The sequence below is a fragment of the Salvelinus namaycush genome, chromosome 37 (assembly GCF_016432855.1).
Source record: "Salvelinus namaycush isolate Seneca chromosome 37, SaNama_1.0, whole genome shotgun sequence".
Taxonomy (NCBI): domain Eukaryota; kingdom Metazoa; phylum Chordata; class Actinopteri; order Salmoniformes; family Salmonidae; genus Salvelinus; species Salvelinus namaycush.
In genome coordinates, this window is record NC_052343.1 from 40,001 (window position 1) to 55,000 (window position 15,000).

General features: G+C 44.2%; 1 protein-coding gene across 1 annotated transcript in view; it reads left to right on the forward strand.

Moving 5' to 3' along the window:
* LOC120031253 (zinc finger protein 407-like) overlaps nt 1-15,000 on the forward strand; it is a 94,330-nt gene that overhangs the window by 29,345 nt on the left and 49,985 nt on the right. The window contains exons 3-4 of the mRNA XM_038976926.1: nt 9,863-9,946; nt 11,335-11,455. Of these exons, the coding sequence (XP_038832854.1) occupies nt 9,863-9,946; nt 11,335-11,455 (205 nt within the window). The remainder of the gene's footprint in view (nt 1-9,862; nt 9,947-11,334; nt 11,456-15,000) is intronic.

The following is a 15,000-nucleotide window of genomic DNA, read 5'->3' on the forward strand; positions in this document are numbered from 1 at the left end:
TCACGCCCTGACCAACTAAAATAAATACAAGACAAAGGAAAACAGGTCAGGAACGTGACATATTTACTACAGTGTTCTTTTGTTGTTGCGGATAATACTGCAGAATTTACTATAGTATTCTGCAGTATACTGCAACATTATATAGTAAGTACTACACATGATCGAGGGATACTACAGTGTGTAGTATAGTATTCTACAGTATATAGTTTACTACAGAACTCTATAGTAAGTACTGTAGTATTCTATAGTAAAGTGTAGTATTTGTTTTTCATGTGGGTAGCTACAGCATGTGCCTTATGTCCTGGAGGCAGACAGGCCAGAGGTCTGCAGACTAATCAGAGTTCTTCCCTGCTGAGTGGAGCTGGCGTAATTAACAATGGGCAACAACAGGCTGGCACTGAGACACAGCGCCATACTAAGCCTCTGTCATATATCGCTGTATTAACACCTGTAGGTCTAAGCTAAAAAATAAGATGTTTTATCACATACACCTGATAGGTGCAGCCATAGTAGTACGGTGCCCCTGGAGCAAATTAGGGTTAAGTGCCTTGCTCAAGGACACATCGACATATTTTTTTGTTTGACGGCTTGGGTATTTGAACCAGCAAACTTTTGGTTACTGGCCCAACGCTCTAACCGTTAGGCTACCTGTCGCCTAACATAAGGAATTGTTTTAAGATGGTCATAAAATGTATAATTTAGCCATTTGATTTCGAATTTTAGGATCCCTGTAGGTCTAAAAAAAAAATATATATATATACAAAGTTATTTGATAAAACATTGAATTTGGCATTTACTGCGAAAGCCCGTAGAAACACATTGAATAACACATTCACTGGTACAGTCGTGGCCAAAAAGTTTTGAGAATGACACAAATATTAATTTCACAAAGTTTGCAGCTTCAGTGTCTTTAGATATTTTTGTCAGATGTTACTATGGAATACTGAAGTATAATTACAAGCATTTCATAAGTGTCAAAGGCTTTTATTGACAATTACATGAAGTTGATGCAGAGTCCATATTTGCAATGTTGACCCTTCTTTTTCAAGACCTCTGCAATCCGTCCTGGCATGCTGTCAATTAACTTCTGGGCCACATTTTGACTGATGGCAGCCCATTTTTGCATAATCAATGCTTGGAGTTTGTCAGAATTTGTGGGTTTTTGTTTGTCCACCTGCCTCTTGAGTATTGACAACAAGTTCTCAATGGGATTAAGGTCTGGGGAGTTTCCTGGCCATGGACCCAAAACATCGATGTTTTGTTCCCCGAGCCACTTAGTTATCACCTTTGCCTTATGGCAAGGTGCTCCATCATGCTGGAAAAGGCATTGTTCGTCACCAAACAGTTCCTGGATGGTTGGGAGAAGTTGCTCTCGGAGGACGTGTTGGTACCATTCTGTATTCATGGCTGTGTTCTTAGGCAAAATTGTGAGTGAGCCCACTCCCTTGGCTGAGAAGCAACCCCACACATGAATGGTCTCAGGATGCTTTACTGTTGGCATGACACAGGACTGATGGTAGCGCTCACCTTGTCTTCTCCGGACAAGCTTTTTTCCGGATGCCCCAAACAATCGGAAAGGGGATTCATCAGAGAAAATGACTTTACCCCAGTCCTCAGCAGTCCAATCCCTGTACCTTTTGCAGAATATCAGTCTGTTCCTGATGTTTTTCCTGGAGAGAAGTGGCTTCTTTGGTGCCCTTCTTGACACCAGGCCATCCTCCAAAAGTCTTCGCCTCACTGTGCGTGCAGATGCACTCACACCTGCCTGCTGCCATTCCTGAGCAAACTCTGTACTGGTGGTGCCCCGATCTCGCAGCTGAATCAACTTTAGGAGACGGTCCTGGCGCTTGCTAGACTTTCTTGGGCCTTCTTCACAACAATTGAACCGCTCTCCTTGAAGTTCTTGATAATCCGATAAATGGTTGATTTAGGTGCAATCTTACTGGCAGCAATATCCTTGCCTGTGAAGCCCTTTTTGTGCAAAGCAATGATGATGGCACGTGTTTCCTTGCAGGTAACCATGATTGACAGAGGAAGAACAATGATTCCAAGCACCACCCTCCTTTTGAAGCTTCCAGTCTGTTATTCGAACATGACAGAGTGATCTCCAGCCTTGTCCTCGTCAACACTCACACCTGTGTTAATGAGAGAATCACTGACATGATGTCAGCTAGTCCTTTTGTGGCAGGGCTGAAATGCAGTGGAAATGTTTTTGGGGGGATTCAGTTCATTTGCATGGCAAAGAGGGACTTTGCAATTCATCTAATCACTCTTTATAACATTCTGGAGTATATGCAAATTGCCATCATACAAACTGAGGCAGCAGACTTTGTGAAAAGGAATATTTGTGTCATTCTCAAAACTTTGGCCACGACTGTACATGGCAAAACAGACGGTCAAAACATGCATCATAAGGAATAAGGTTTTGAAGTGTCTGTCCTATATCTGAGAGATATAAGAACTTTTGTTTGACCCATGTTTGAGCACATTAGTAGTGGCACAGAGCAGAACAACCAACACCATCGAAAGGAAAGTCCCCCCTTTCCATATTCGTAACATATTAGGTTCGGTCTGGACAGTCGGTTTTGTGAGAAGACCTCTTTGAAATGAGGACATCCGTGACAAGGAGTTCAGACAACTGCCCTAAAGCTTGTTGATGTCGTAGAGTCAAACAACCAACACCGTTTTAAACATCTGTTATACTGGGTATGGACCATCACCTGGGTCCTGTTCAGTAGAGAGGAAACATTTTGGAGTACAAAAGAGGATGTACATTCTGAACTGGACAAAACGTTTTGTTGTCCGTTGCAAAACGTTTTGCAAATAAATACTCATACTGATGATCCAGTGTCCTCAGAGTCATGTTTGTGTTGCGATCAGCCTGCCTACACCTCTTCCTCCTCCTGCTGTGTCTCTGTGCTGAGAGAGAGAGAGAGAGAGAGAGAGAGAGAGAGAGAGAGAGAGAGAGAGAGAGAGAGAGAGAGAGAGAGAGAGAGAGAGAGAGAGAGAGAGAGAGAGAGAGAGAGAGAGAGAGAGAGAGAGAGAGAGAGAGAGAGAGAGAGAGAGAGAGAGAGAGAGAGAGAGAGAGAGAGAGAGAGAGAGAGTTTTAAATAATCTTTATTGGGTCTGGAAACCCACCACACAATAAATACTCATACAAAACCACAGTTACACATCAATTAAAAACACAACTCCAACTCCTCCTCCACAGTAACTAAACACAACAGCCTCTGAATACCCCATATACTCAAAAACAGATCAATATTGTTGACAAGTTTATAATAGGCAAACTCAACCCTTATTCTCGCTGCCACCATTCCCTCCAGCATTCCCACCACATCCACAGACCCTTGTCCCCGAATACTGTTCTTTCGGGTCTTCCATATCGCTAATTTTGCTGCCCCTAACACAAAATTAAGCAACACAACGACACCTTTTTGACTGAACCTGTACTTTGGCCCAAATATATACAGTTGGGAAGAGAAAACCACTCCCAACGTTGAGAACCAGTCAGTAATCAGGTCAATCATCCCGACCAACCTGGGACACAGTAAAAACAGGTGTGCCAGAGTTTCAGACTCTGCACAGAATGGACACCCCTCCCCCACAGTAGGGTCCAGGTGTACCAGATGCATGTTGGTGGCTATAGCTCCATGTATTATCCTCCATTGGAGGTCAGCTGTCCTCTTATCAATCGGCAGTTTGTATAAGGATCGCCAACAGCCTTTTGGGGAAGCACCTGGACCAAGCACACCCGCCCACCTCGTCGATTTTACCCCTTCCAGGGAAGAGGCATGGGACACCTTTACACATATTCTGTACATGGCCTTCTTTCCCACCTCCTTGAACTCCCCCAGCTCCGGGGTATCGAAGGAAAGCAGCATCCCCACATCCTCCTCAAATGCCCCCACCGCAGCACTAACAATCAGTGCAGGGAACATATAATCCAGACCCTCCTTCCACCGATCAGAATTGGAAATTTCAGTCACATACTGACGATGAAGAACTGGCAAGGAGTCACAGACCTCAGCGACGACCTTCCTCAGTAGGCGAGATGATCGGATCCCCGCTCTTTCTCCCAGCTCCTCCAACGATCTGCTCCTGCTCTGCATCAGATGACCCAGCTTGGTGCACCCCACACCTAACAGGCATGAACGCAGGCTGGCTGAACCCAGAGCACTGGACTGGATGGCAGTGTTATAAAAAAGAGGCTCTTCAAAAATCCACATCCCTGGTAGCGTGCCGGCCTTACGGGACTTGTCAAGAACCCTCCAAGCCTGCATAACAGACTCATAAAATGGAGTCAGGCCATTCAACTCACCCCCCTCCAGCTTTAAGAGGAAAAGGTGCTTGTCTAAGCCCAAACAGCCCGCTCTCCTCATCAATGCGTAGGCTGTGTCGACCCAGCTAGAACCGTCACTGTATAACAGTCTCTGGGCTGCTTGAAGCCGGAAAGCCATGATCCTAGAGGAAATGTCCACCAGGCCTTGTCCCCCCTCGTGCAGTGGCAGGTACAGGGCTGCAGCTTTGATCCAGTGTTGTCCAGACCAGAAGAAATTGACAAGGGTCCTCTGAAGCTCTTGTATCAGACCCTTTGGTGGCTGCAAAATCATTAGTCTGTGCCACAGGGTAGAGGCAGCAAGATTATTAATTACCAGTACCCTTCCCCTATAAGACAACTGGGGTAGCACCCATTTCCATCTTGACAGTCTGGCACACACTTTCTCCACTACACCCTCCCAGTTCTTTTTCTGAAAGACATCAGAGCCTAGAAAAACACCCAATGTCTTCATTCCATCTCTGCCCCACTGAAGCCCCCCTGGTAACCGTGGAGCGGACCCTATCTGAAGCTGACCTGCCCACAGCGCTTCACTCTCTTTTCCCAATTGACTCTCGCTGAGGAGGCACCCTCATACACCATTAAAGCGTCTGAGAGAACCTTAACATCCTCAGCCCCTGTAATAAAAACTGTCACATCATCTGCATACGCAGACAGTGCTATCGTGGGTCCCTTCATTACACCTGGCACAGAGAAACCAGTAAGCTTCGCTCTTAAAAAACAAAGCATTGGTTCAATTGCCAGACTATATAACTGCCCTGAAATTGGGCATCCCTGCCTGATGCCCCTTTGGACAGGGATGGGGCAACTCAAACCACCCCCCACCTTCACCATACACGAGGCCCCAGCATACAGTAAATTCATCCAAGACAAAAAAACATCCCCAAACCCAAAGGCTTTCATCGTTTTAAACAAATACTGGTGGTCCACTCGGTCAAAAGCCTTCTCCTGATCCAAAGAAAGTAAACCCACATTTACATCAGACAGTTTACAAATGTCTAAAACATCTCTTATCAGAGACAAGTTGTCAATAATTGAGCGATCAGGTACACAGTAGGACTGGTCCTTGTGGACCAACAATCCCAGATACTCTTTCAACCTGTTTGAGAGACATTTAGAAACTATTTTGTATTCTGCACACAGCAAAGCAACAGGTCTCCAATTTTTTATGAGAGCCAAATCCCCCTTTTTTGGCAACAGTGAAAGAACAGCACGTTGACAGGATACAGGAAGAGAACCCTCATGAAAAGATTCACACACCACTTTATAAAAATCCTCCCCAATAGACCCCCAAAAATGCTTATAGAACTCAGATGGTAAACCATCAATGCCAGGAGCTCGGCCTGTTGAGAGCTGCATAACTGCTGTGGACAGCTCTTGCAGTGTAATGTCAGAGTCCAATGCGACTCTCTGTTCAGTTCCCAATTGAGGAAGACCGTGTAACAACTGGTCAGTACACATAGAGTCACAATCCTCCGCCTTATACAGGGCAGAGTAGAAATCCACGGCATGTTGACGCATTTCACTGTCATCCGTGGTCACCTTCCCATCAGGGAGACGAAGGCAGACCATCTGTTTACGTTGTAATTTCGACTGTCCAAGGTTAAAGAAAAAAGCACTAGGAGCATCCATGTCCTTGAGGGAAGCGAAACGAGACCTAATCAAGGCACCTTTCACTCTTTCATGCAGAAACGACCTCAGTTCATGTCTCTTGTCCTGTAAGTTCATGACTAGTCCAGGGTCATTCTGAGTGAGCAGCTTCAATTCAATTGATTTGATGTCCTGTTCAAGGGCCTTGATAGTCTCTTTAACTTCAATTTGAGACAAAGCAGTATACTGTTGACAAAATACTCGTATTTGGGCCTTCCCAACATCCCACCATTGTCTCAAGGACTCAAAATTCCCTTTTGTAACCCTCCATTTTTCCCAAAACAACAAAAACCTTTCACAAAACTTGACATCATGTAACAATTTAACATTAAAATACCAGTAAGGTGATGACCTTCGTGGACAGGACAAGTGAATATCAGCAGTAATAATATGATGATCAGAGAAACCCACAGGAGTAATGGCACACCTTCCAACCCTACTACAGTATTGATCAGATACGTACAACCTATCTAACCTTGCTGCACTGACACGACCTTCATTCACTTTCAACCATGTGTACTGCCTAACTTTTGCATTCCTTACTCTCCACACATCAGAAAGCTCTAACTCAGTTAATAAGCCAGACAGGAAAGTGGCTGACCGCAGGTGAGGTTCTTCAGCGTTGCGATCAACAGTAAAATCCACAGTACAGTTCCAGTCCCCCCCTAAAACCATACACCCCTCTTGGTCACACTGTCTTAAGGTTTCTTTTATTTTATCAAACACAACAAGACGCTCGGTACCCTCATTAGGAGCATAATCATTCAAAAAAACAAACAAAAACCCCATAACATCCACCTTGACCAATAAAACCCGACCCTTGACAATCTCTGTTGTAGATACCACAGTCACCCCTAAGCCTGAGGAAAACAAGATGGCCACCCCAGCACTGAAATTAGTACCATGACTGAGTATATGCTGCCCCTCCCACCACATTCCCCAGTCAACCTCATTATCCTCATCACTATGTGTCTCCTGTAGGAAAACTACATTAAGCCTTTTCTGTTTTATTTCTTCTAATACCCAAGCCCTCTTATTTCTGTCCCTTCCCCCATTAATATTGAGAGAGCCTACCCTTAGTACCTCCATGTAGAAAAGAGAAAGGAAAAGCAGAAGATACCACAGAGAAACCAAAGAGAAAAAAGACACCCTATGAAGCATGATCATCATCATTATTTACTCTTTTTCTTATTAACCTGACCACGTTTCCCACCACCTTTTGCTGCTGTAACAGCAGTAACAAATTTCCTCAAGCGAAACCGCTTCTTCTCACTCAACTCGTCCAACCCCACCGTCTTCTGTAACATCACAGCTGACCTCACAAACTTATCAACATCAAAATATTCTGCCAATTTGACAGATTTCCCAAAGGTCTGATCCAGAAAACCATTTACCTCCTCTAGATCATAAATTGAGTCCTCACCAGCTGCTGTCATATCAGAAGAGATATCCATATCCTTCTCCTGATCCTCCTCAGCTGAGGCCACAGACCACTGACTCCCTTCTACCACATCCCTTTCAACACTCCCCACTTGCACCTCATCACTCGTACCAGGCATCTCCTCCACTACCTGGGAGACTAGCCCCACCTGAACCCCATTACCCGTGGTGGGTATCTCCTCCACTACCTGAGAGCCTAGCTCCACATGAACCCCCTCCTGTACTCCATTACTCGTAGTAGGCATCTCCTCCACTACCTGGGAGATTAGCTCCACATGAACCCCCTCCTGTACTCCATTACTCGTACCAGGCATCTCCTCCACTACCTGGGAGATTAACTCCATTTGAACCCCCTCCTGTACTCCATTACTCGTAGTGGGCGTCTCCTCCACTACCTGGGAGATTAACTCCATATGAACCCCCTCCTGTGCCCCAGTACTCATACTGGGCACCTCCTCACCAGTCTGAGGAACTGGCTCTTCAGATCCATCCTTGCCTTCTACAACAATATTTTTCTGCTGCATAATATTTCCCTCTAATACAAGTTGCAAACTCGTGGCCTCAACACGGATAACTTGTTCCTCGGCAACAGGTGCTTGTGGCTGCTCAACCACTGTCAGCCCACCTCTCCCTACATCAGTGGGCCCAGGCGTTATGATGACCACCTGCGCCCCTCCCTCTGCCTTCTCCCTTTTCGGGCAAGCATGTCGCTTATGGCCAACATCCCCACACTCAAAACACCGTTGACTACCCGTACTAGCATAAGCCATATATAGTCTATTGTCATACTTGACTTTAAACGATATCTCTAAAGTCTGCTCCGGTGAGTCCAAAAACATAAACACCTGTCGCCGAAACGACATAACCTGTTTCAACGCCGGGTGTTTGCAACCCAACGGAACAACCTTAATTGAGCTTGCAAACTTCCCAAAGCGCAATAACTCGCGCTCCAATAGCTCATTTGGAATAAACGGTGGTACATTTGAAATCGTTACCCTTGTTGACGGAGAAAAAAAGCGGCGTAACTTGAATAAACATTCCTTTAAGAAGTACGCCCTGCTCAACCATACGATCAACAAGGCGCTCTTCTCTAAGAAATACCACCACCGCTTTGTTCATCCGTGACGCATAAGCAATATTCTCATAGCCTACCTTCTCTCCTACGGCGACCAGAAAATCCTCCACCGTGACAGTAGCTTCAGTAACACACCTAAAGCCGTGCCGAAGTGACAGGGACGGCATTCCAATTCGGGAAGCCATCCCCGCCAAAATCAAGGTAATTTCGATACGAAAAAACCTAAATACTTAATTCTACCACACAAAAAAATATATATATAATAATCTTAATCATGCACAGAAGAAACCAAAGAATGCCACCAAGAAAGAGAAAACCGAAAGAAAGTTCTGAAAATCTAACTCCACACAACACACGCACTCCCTCGATCATACACTTCCCAGCATGCACCAAACACTCCCAGCATGCAGAGAGAGAGAGAGAGAGAGAGAGAGAGAGAGAGAGAGAGAGAGAGAGAGAGAGAGAGAGAGAGAGAGAGAGAGAGAGAGAGAGAGAGATTTGTACATTGTTACAACGTTACAACACTGTATATATATAATATAACATTTGTAATGTCTTTATTGTTTTGAAACTTCTGTATGTGTAATGTTTACTGTTAATTTGTATTGTTTATTTCACTTTTGTATAATATCTACCTCACTTGCTTTGGCAATGTTAACACATGTTTCCCATGCCAATAAAGCCCCTTGAATTGAATTGAATTGAAATTGAGAGAGAGAGAGAGAGAGAGAGAGAGAGAGAGAGAGAGAGAGAGAGAGAGAGAGAGAGAGAGAGAGAGAGAGAGAGAGAGAGAGAGAGAGAGAGAGAGAGAGAGAGAGAGAGAGAGAGAGAGAGAGAGAGAGAGAGAGAGAGAGAGAGAGAGAGAGAGAGAGAGAGAGAGAGAGAGAGAGAGAGAGAGAGAGAGAGAGAGAGAGAGAGAGAGAGAGAGAGATGCACACTGCGTAGTAAAAAAAAACGCTGGAGTGATCAGCTCAGCCCCATCTGGAAGGCATCGGACAGAAATGAAGTTGTACAAAACCATCCCATTGATAATAAAGCTAATTTTTATAGCTCTGACAAGTATGTAATTATGTTCAGCGGTGCTTTTCAGATTTTATCACAGTCAATAAACCACACTGGCAATTTCCGTCCCATTTGACATATTTACACGGATACATTTGATTGGAGGAATTAGTTAACTGTGAGAGCCTTGATGGATATACACTAGTGATCTGTGACTTTTCCCTCCGCTTTCATCTGTTAATGAACACTCTGTCTCTGTCTCTGTCTCTCTCTGTATTGATGATGTTGTCCCTACTCCTTCTTCCTCTGTTGACTCTGTAATGTTCTCTGACCCCCCCCATTCCCGCCCCATACAGGAGAGAAGTCCTTCCTGTGCGATCTCTGTGGTTTTGCGGGTGGCACGCGACACGCCCTCACCAAGCATCGCCGCCAACACACAGGTGAGCCACACGACGCTAGAGCTGCACACATCCAGCATCTAACACACACACACACACACACACATACACACACACACACACACACACACAGTCTGACATGTTGATGTCGGTGATAGACATGTGAAGCAGTATGGATGACTGAGTCTGAGATTTTTTAATTTAGGTTATCATTTCACCATGTCATTCTATCGCTTAGGAAAATTGCATTTTTCAGATATGCCGTCAATAACAAGTGCTTTTTGGAAATTGGGAAAGTGAAACAAATCCTGTTAACCGTTCCTTTGGCAGGCGCCCAAGGATCAAGCATCCCGTTATAAATATTCATTTAGATATTCATAATTTAGATTTTTTTTTTGCTGTCGCATTTTGACAGTCATTTACATTTACCCAACGCTGCACCATACTAATACTTTTTGTCCTCTCTTGTCCCCTGTTGTCGAGTGTCAGTTCCAATTAAAACACCTCGGCAATCTATTGTCGGACACACTGTCCAGACTACAGGTGTCATCAGTGTGTCTCTTCTTCAGATCAGGCCTGGGTTCAAATAGGATTTGAAGTGCTTTAGATGGCCGGGTCTCGACTGGTTTTGCCTCGGGACCCAAATTAAAGCAGGTTGTCTCAGTTGCGACCCAATATTCGCATCGCGGAAAAGAATCGCCAAAATACAATATCTGTAAAACAATTTTTTTATGCTATGTTGTTAGTAAATGTAGCAAATTTATGACAAGGGAACAACATTCCCCGTTCTTTCATTGACAATAATAACAATTCTCCCATATTCTTGATGAAGAATGTTAATAAATTCACTGGTTTGAGACCACAAAATCAAAAAACGCTGCTAATGGCTCTATGTTGAAAATACTGTGATTGAAGAAACACATTTCAGAGATTCAATTATATCAACAAAGAAAATGGTTCATTATAAGTTCTACACACTTTCTACCTGGTTTAAGTTTTTTCCCCATAAATATATATATTTTTTTTTACTCAGACACCCTTGACCCGCTGACAATCGCTGCTTTAGGTGGCCTTGATTGAGCTTTCCTGACACAATTGAATTATTGGAATAGTCGCAAAATTGCGACTGCTCAAAAGTATTTGAAAGGTTTCAACTACTTTCCTACTAGCACTGACTTTGCTAATAACTATTTTGTTTAGGGGCTATGATTGTGATATGTTTATGTCTCATCTAGCTATGTTAAGATGAATGGACTAATGTAAGTCGCTCTGGATAAGAGCGTCTGCTAAATGATTCATATGTTAAATGTGAATGCCTGTGTTAGAGTGAGATTCCACTTGAGACGGACAGGGATTCTGTATTTCTCTCTGTCCGTCTTCCTGTCCGCACTTCCTTATCTTCCCCGTCGGTCTCTCTGTCTGTCCCCCAGGAGAACGGCCCTTCAAGTGTCAGCTGTGCGGCTTCGCCTCCACCACCCAGTCCCACTTGACCCGCCACAAGCGCGTGCACACGGGGGAGAAGCCCTACCGTTGCCCCTGGTGCGACTACAGGTACCGGCTCATTGGGCTCGCCCACGCATGGAAGGACAGATGGCAGGGGTTGATGGGCAGGAGGACTGTGGGTTTAATCACGCACGCACGCACACACACACACAGGTCTGATCTCCCACAGGCTTCATCATCGCATCACTCTGCGATCATCAGCAGGCTACAGCATCCAGCCGCTGGCAGGTCTGTCATTAAAACGCCATCACAGACCATCAGTAATTACACAGGAAATTGTCAGTGAAATTGGGGGAACTTTTAGCCACGTTGCACTTCTCCATCTCGCTTCTCTTCCTCTTCTTCGTCCTCTTCCTCCCCCCTCTCAGGCGTGGTGGAAGTGCGAAGCTCCCGGCGTCGGTTTCAGAGAAACCAAAATGACACGGGCAGGCTGTTTGTTGTGGTTTGCTCTGTCAGGATATGTTAGGCTGTTGGAATTGGAATGTACTGCTCAGAAACTCCTCTGAAGAACAGAAGAAAAACTCAAATAAAAGTGAGATGTTCCAATCTAGGTTCATATCTTTAGGAACATCAGAGGGAGAAATCCTTAAACATTAACGGGACCACAATACCAATTGCCATTCTTTGTCCTTTAACACAGTTCAGAAAGGCAATGGTTTAGCATGTGAGGTGTTATATCATATTTCACTTATTTATACGCATTTGTCACTCAATTCACATATTATTTATCAAGGAAGAGTAGTATTTGACGTTTAAAAGCACTGTGGGGAGGCAACAGAGGGAACCGGACCAACTGCTCTTCTAGCTGATTCCAAATGATCGTTACAGATTGTGGCAAATGAAGCAGCAAGTTAGAAGACCAATTAACATTTTTGGTTTGGCCCCCGTGGGTACGGAGGGCAGAGGGGAGGGGCTGGTGAGGGTAGCGGCTCGCAACCCCTGTTGGGTTCCAAATGTGTGTAGGAGGAATTGAACACGGGCACCGGGCAGTCATGAGGGGCCCTAACTCTGTGCTCCGCTCTTCCTCCCTGAATACATTTGTAAACCTCCAATGGCTCAATGTCTCAATTGTTCAATGACTTCACACGAATAAGGATGTGTTAGTCAAGGCCCTGTCAAAATTTGACCGTGAACAGGATATCTCATGATATATAGAATTCGATATACCATTGTAACGCTTGCATCTTATAATCATATTATGTTTATAATTATATCGTAATACATTTACGATACTGAACAAAAATATAAACGCAACATGCAACAATTTGAAAAATGTTACTGAGTGACAGTTCATAAAAGGAAATCAGTCATTTGAAATAAATTCATTAGGCCCTAATGTAGGGATGTTACATGACGAGGCAGGGGCGCAGCGATGGATGGGCCTCAGAGGGCGTAGGCCCACAGACTGGGGAGCCAGGCCCAGCCAATCAGAATGAGTTTTTCCCCAAAAATACATTTAATACAGACATAAATACTCCTCAGTTGTGTGAGAAAACTGCACAGTGGCCTTTTATTGTCCCCAGCACAAGGTGCACCTACATAATAATCATGCTGTTCAATCAGCTTCTTGATATGCCACAACTGTCAGGGCAAAGGAGAAATGCTCACTAACAGGGATGTAAAGAAATTTGAGAGAAATACGCTTTTTGTGTGTATGGGTAATTTCAGGGAACTTTTATTTCGGCTCATGAAACCAACACTTTACATGTTGTATTTACATATTTTTGTTCAGTATATATTGTGTAATCTTATATTGGTATAAAATAGTAGATGTGTCTCCCACATCTATGAAATCCTCAATGCAACTTCTTTACCTTATCTTCAAATGAATGTAAGATATAACTTTTTGAATTCTATTATAGAAAGATGCAGGTTATTACTGTCAGATATTATTAATAGTCATATGTCGAAGGGATAACTGGCATATACATTCTCAAAGGCTATCTTTCAATGATATATACCTCATTTTGCAGCTCATGCCATACCACATTATGACTATTGTACTCAATGAATAGACACTCATTACAGCTACTAAGGCATCATGACTGGCATAATTGATATCCTCCCTTTAATACTTTATATCAGCATCCTCTGTATGCACATTTTCAATCTGCCTGCCTGCGAAAAGAGCTACTTTGAGCTAATTCGAGGTAGCGCTAAATGTCGAGGACCGCCGCACTGCTGGCGGTGGATGTCGCGGGGCCGGTGACCCTGTGAAGTGTTGGAAGAGGCGGAGAGCAAGGCGTGGATGAGCGCTAATGATGTCTAGGCCGTCTCTTTGCCGTCGCAGATACCTACCTCCATTCTTGAAAACACAAACACACACATTTTAAATCCACCGCTAACGAACAGCCTCAATTACTAGCCTCATTACCAATGCAGTCGTCGACGAAGAAAATATGGAAATGTTTTGGGGAAATAAAAAAAGACGGAGCGAATCGCGACGATATCTCGGCAGCGGAGTTGATTCCCATGTCGCTGCTCACGGACGTGGAGAAAGTTGAAACGCGGCCGTTGGACTAATTAATATTGGCCATCGTGGGAGGACTGTGTGGGCCTTTCTTTTAGCCTGACACCTGCTGACTCCTAAACGCACATGATGTTGTTTTAATATGACAATTACGCCATTACCATATCTGAGAGATAGAAGCGCTCCCGCGGGATCCCACCCCCTCACTCTTCTTTAGAACCCTTTCCTATCTGACTCGGAATGGATTATTTATTCCACTGGCCTGGAATAAGAAATCAGTTAATTTGTCTTGAATATAAATTCTATATGTTTTTTTTTTACGATTTATGATTATTCTTATTATTTTCCTGACGGTGACCGAGGACTTCTCTATCTGAAGGAAAGTTTAGAAATAACTTTTAAGTGGTTGGGGTAAATTCTGAATTGAATTTATCGTATAGTTACTTGTTGGATAGTATTTATTGCTACTGCTTGTGTGCTTTACTCACTGTAGGCCGGCCATACACCGTGATTTGTCAAGTTATTGAAAATGTTATTTACTTTATTTGTGATGTTGATATTGTTCGGTTGTGGAGTCTTGGTCTGTAAAAAGGAGGAGGCGCATCCTGTATGGGTTTTAGCGTTAGCTGGAGGGTAGTTACATCCCTGTGTGCAATCCCTATCCACTTACCCAGGGTCTTAATGGAGCTGTTACTGTACTGAGTACAGGTAGACATGGTCTACAGCGAAAGACATGGTGAAAAAGAGCTGTCCCAGTCCTGGAACTCTAAGGAGAACACCTCACATTTGACCCTACCCAACGCAACTGGCTTCATGGAGGGCCATTTCACCATTCACCAGCAGGTGTTTTGATGTATTTATGTGTAAAACACAGAAAGGGGCGGGTCCTCTGCATAGTTCTGAGGACATCTTTATATTATGAAGTCCCGTAAAGCAAATGGGGGGGGGGGGGGGACTGCTAAGACCCTTGATGGAGAGAGGTGTCTCGGCAAAAAGTGAAAACAAATTCTACCCTTGCCTGGCGTGAGCTATGGTACCCGTGAGCCTTTATTGTCCCAGCCAAGGTGATAAGGGAGAAGGGATTGCATATTATACTGTCCGAGAATGTCAGCCCGAGACCAAG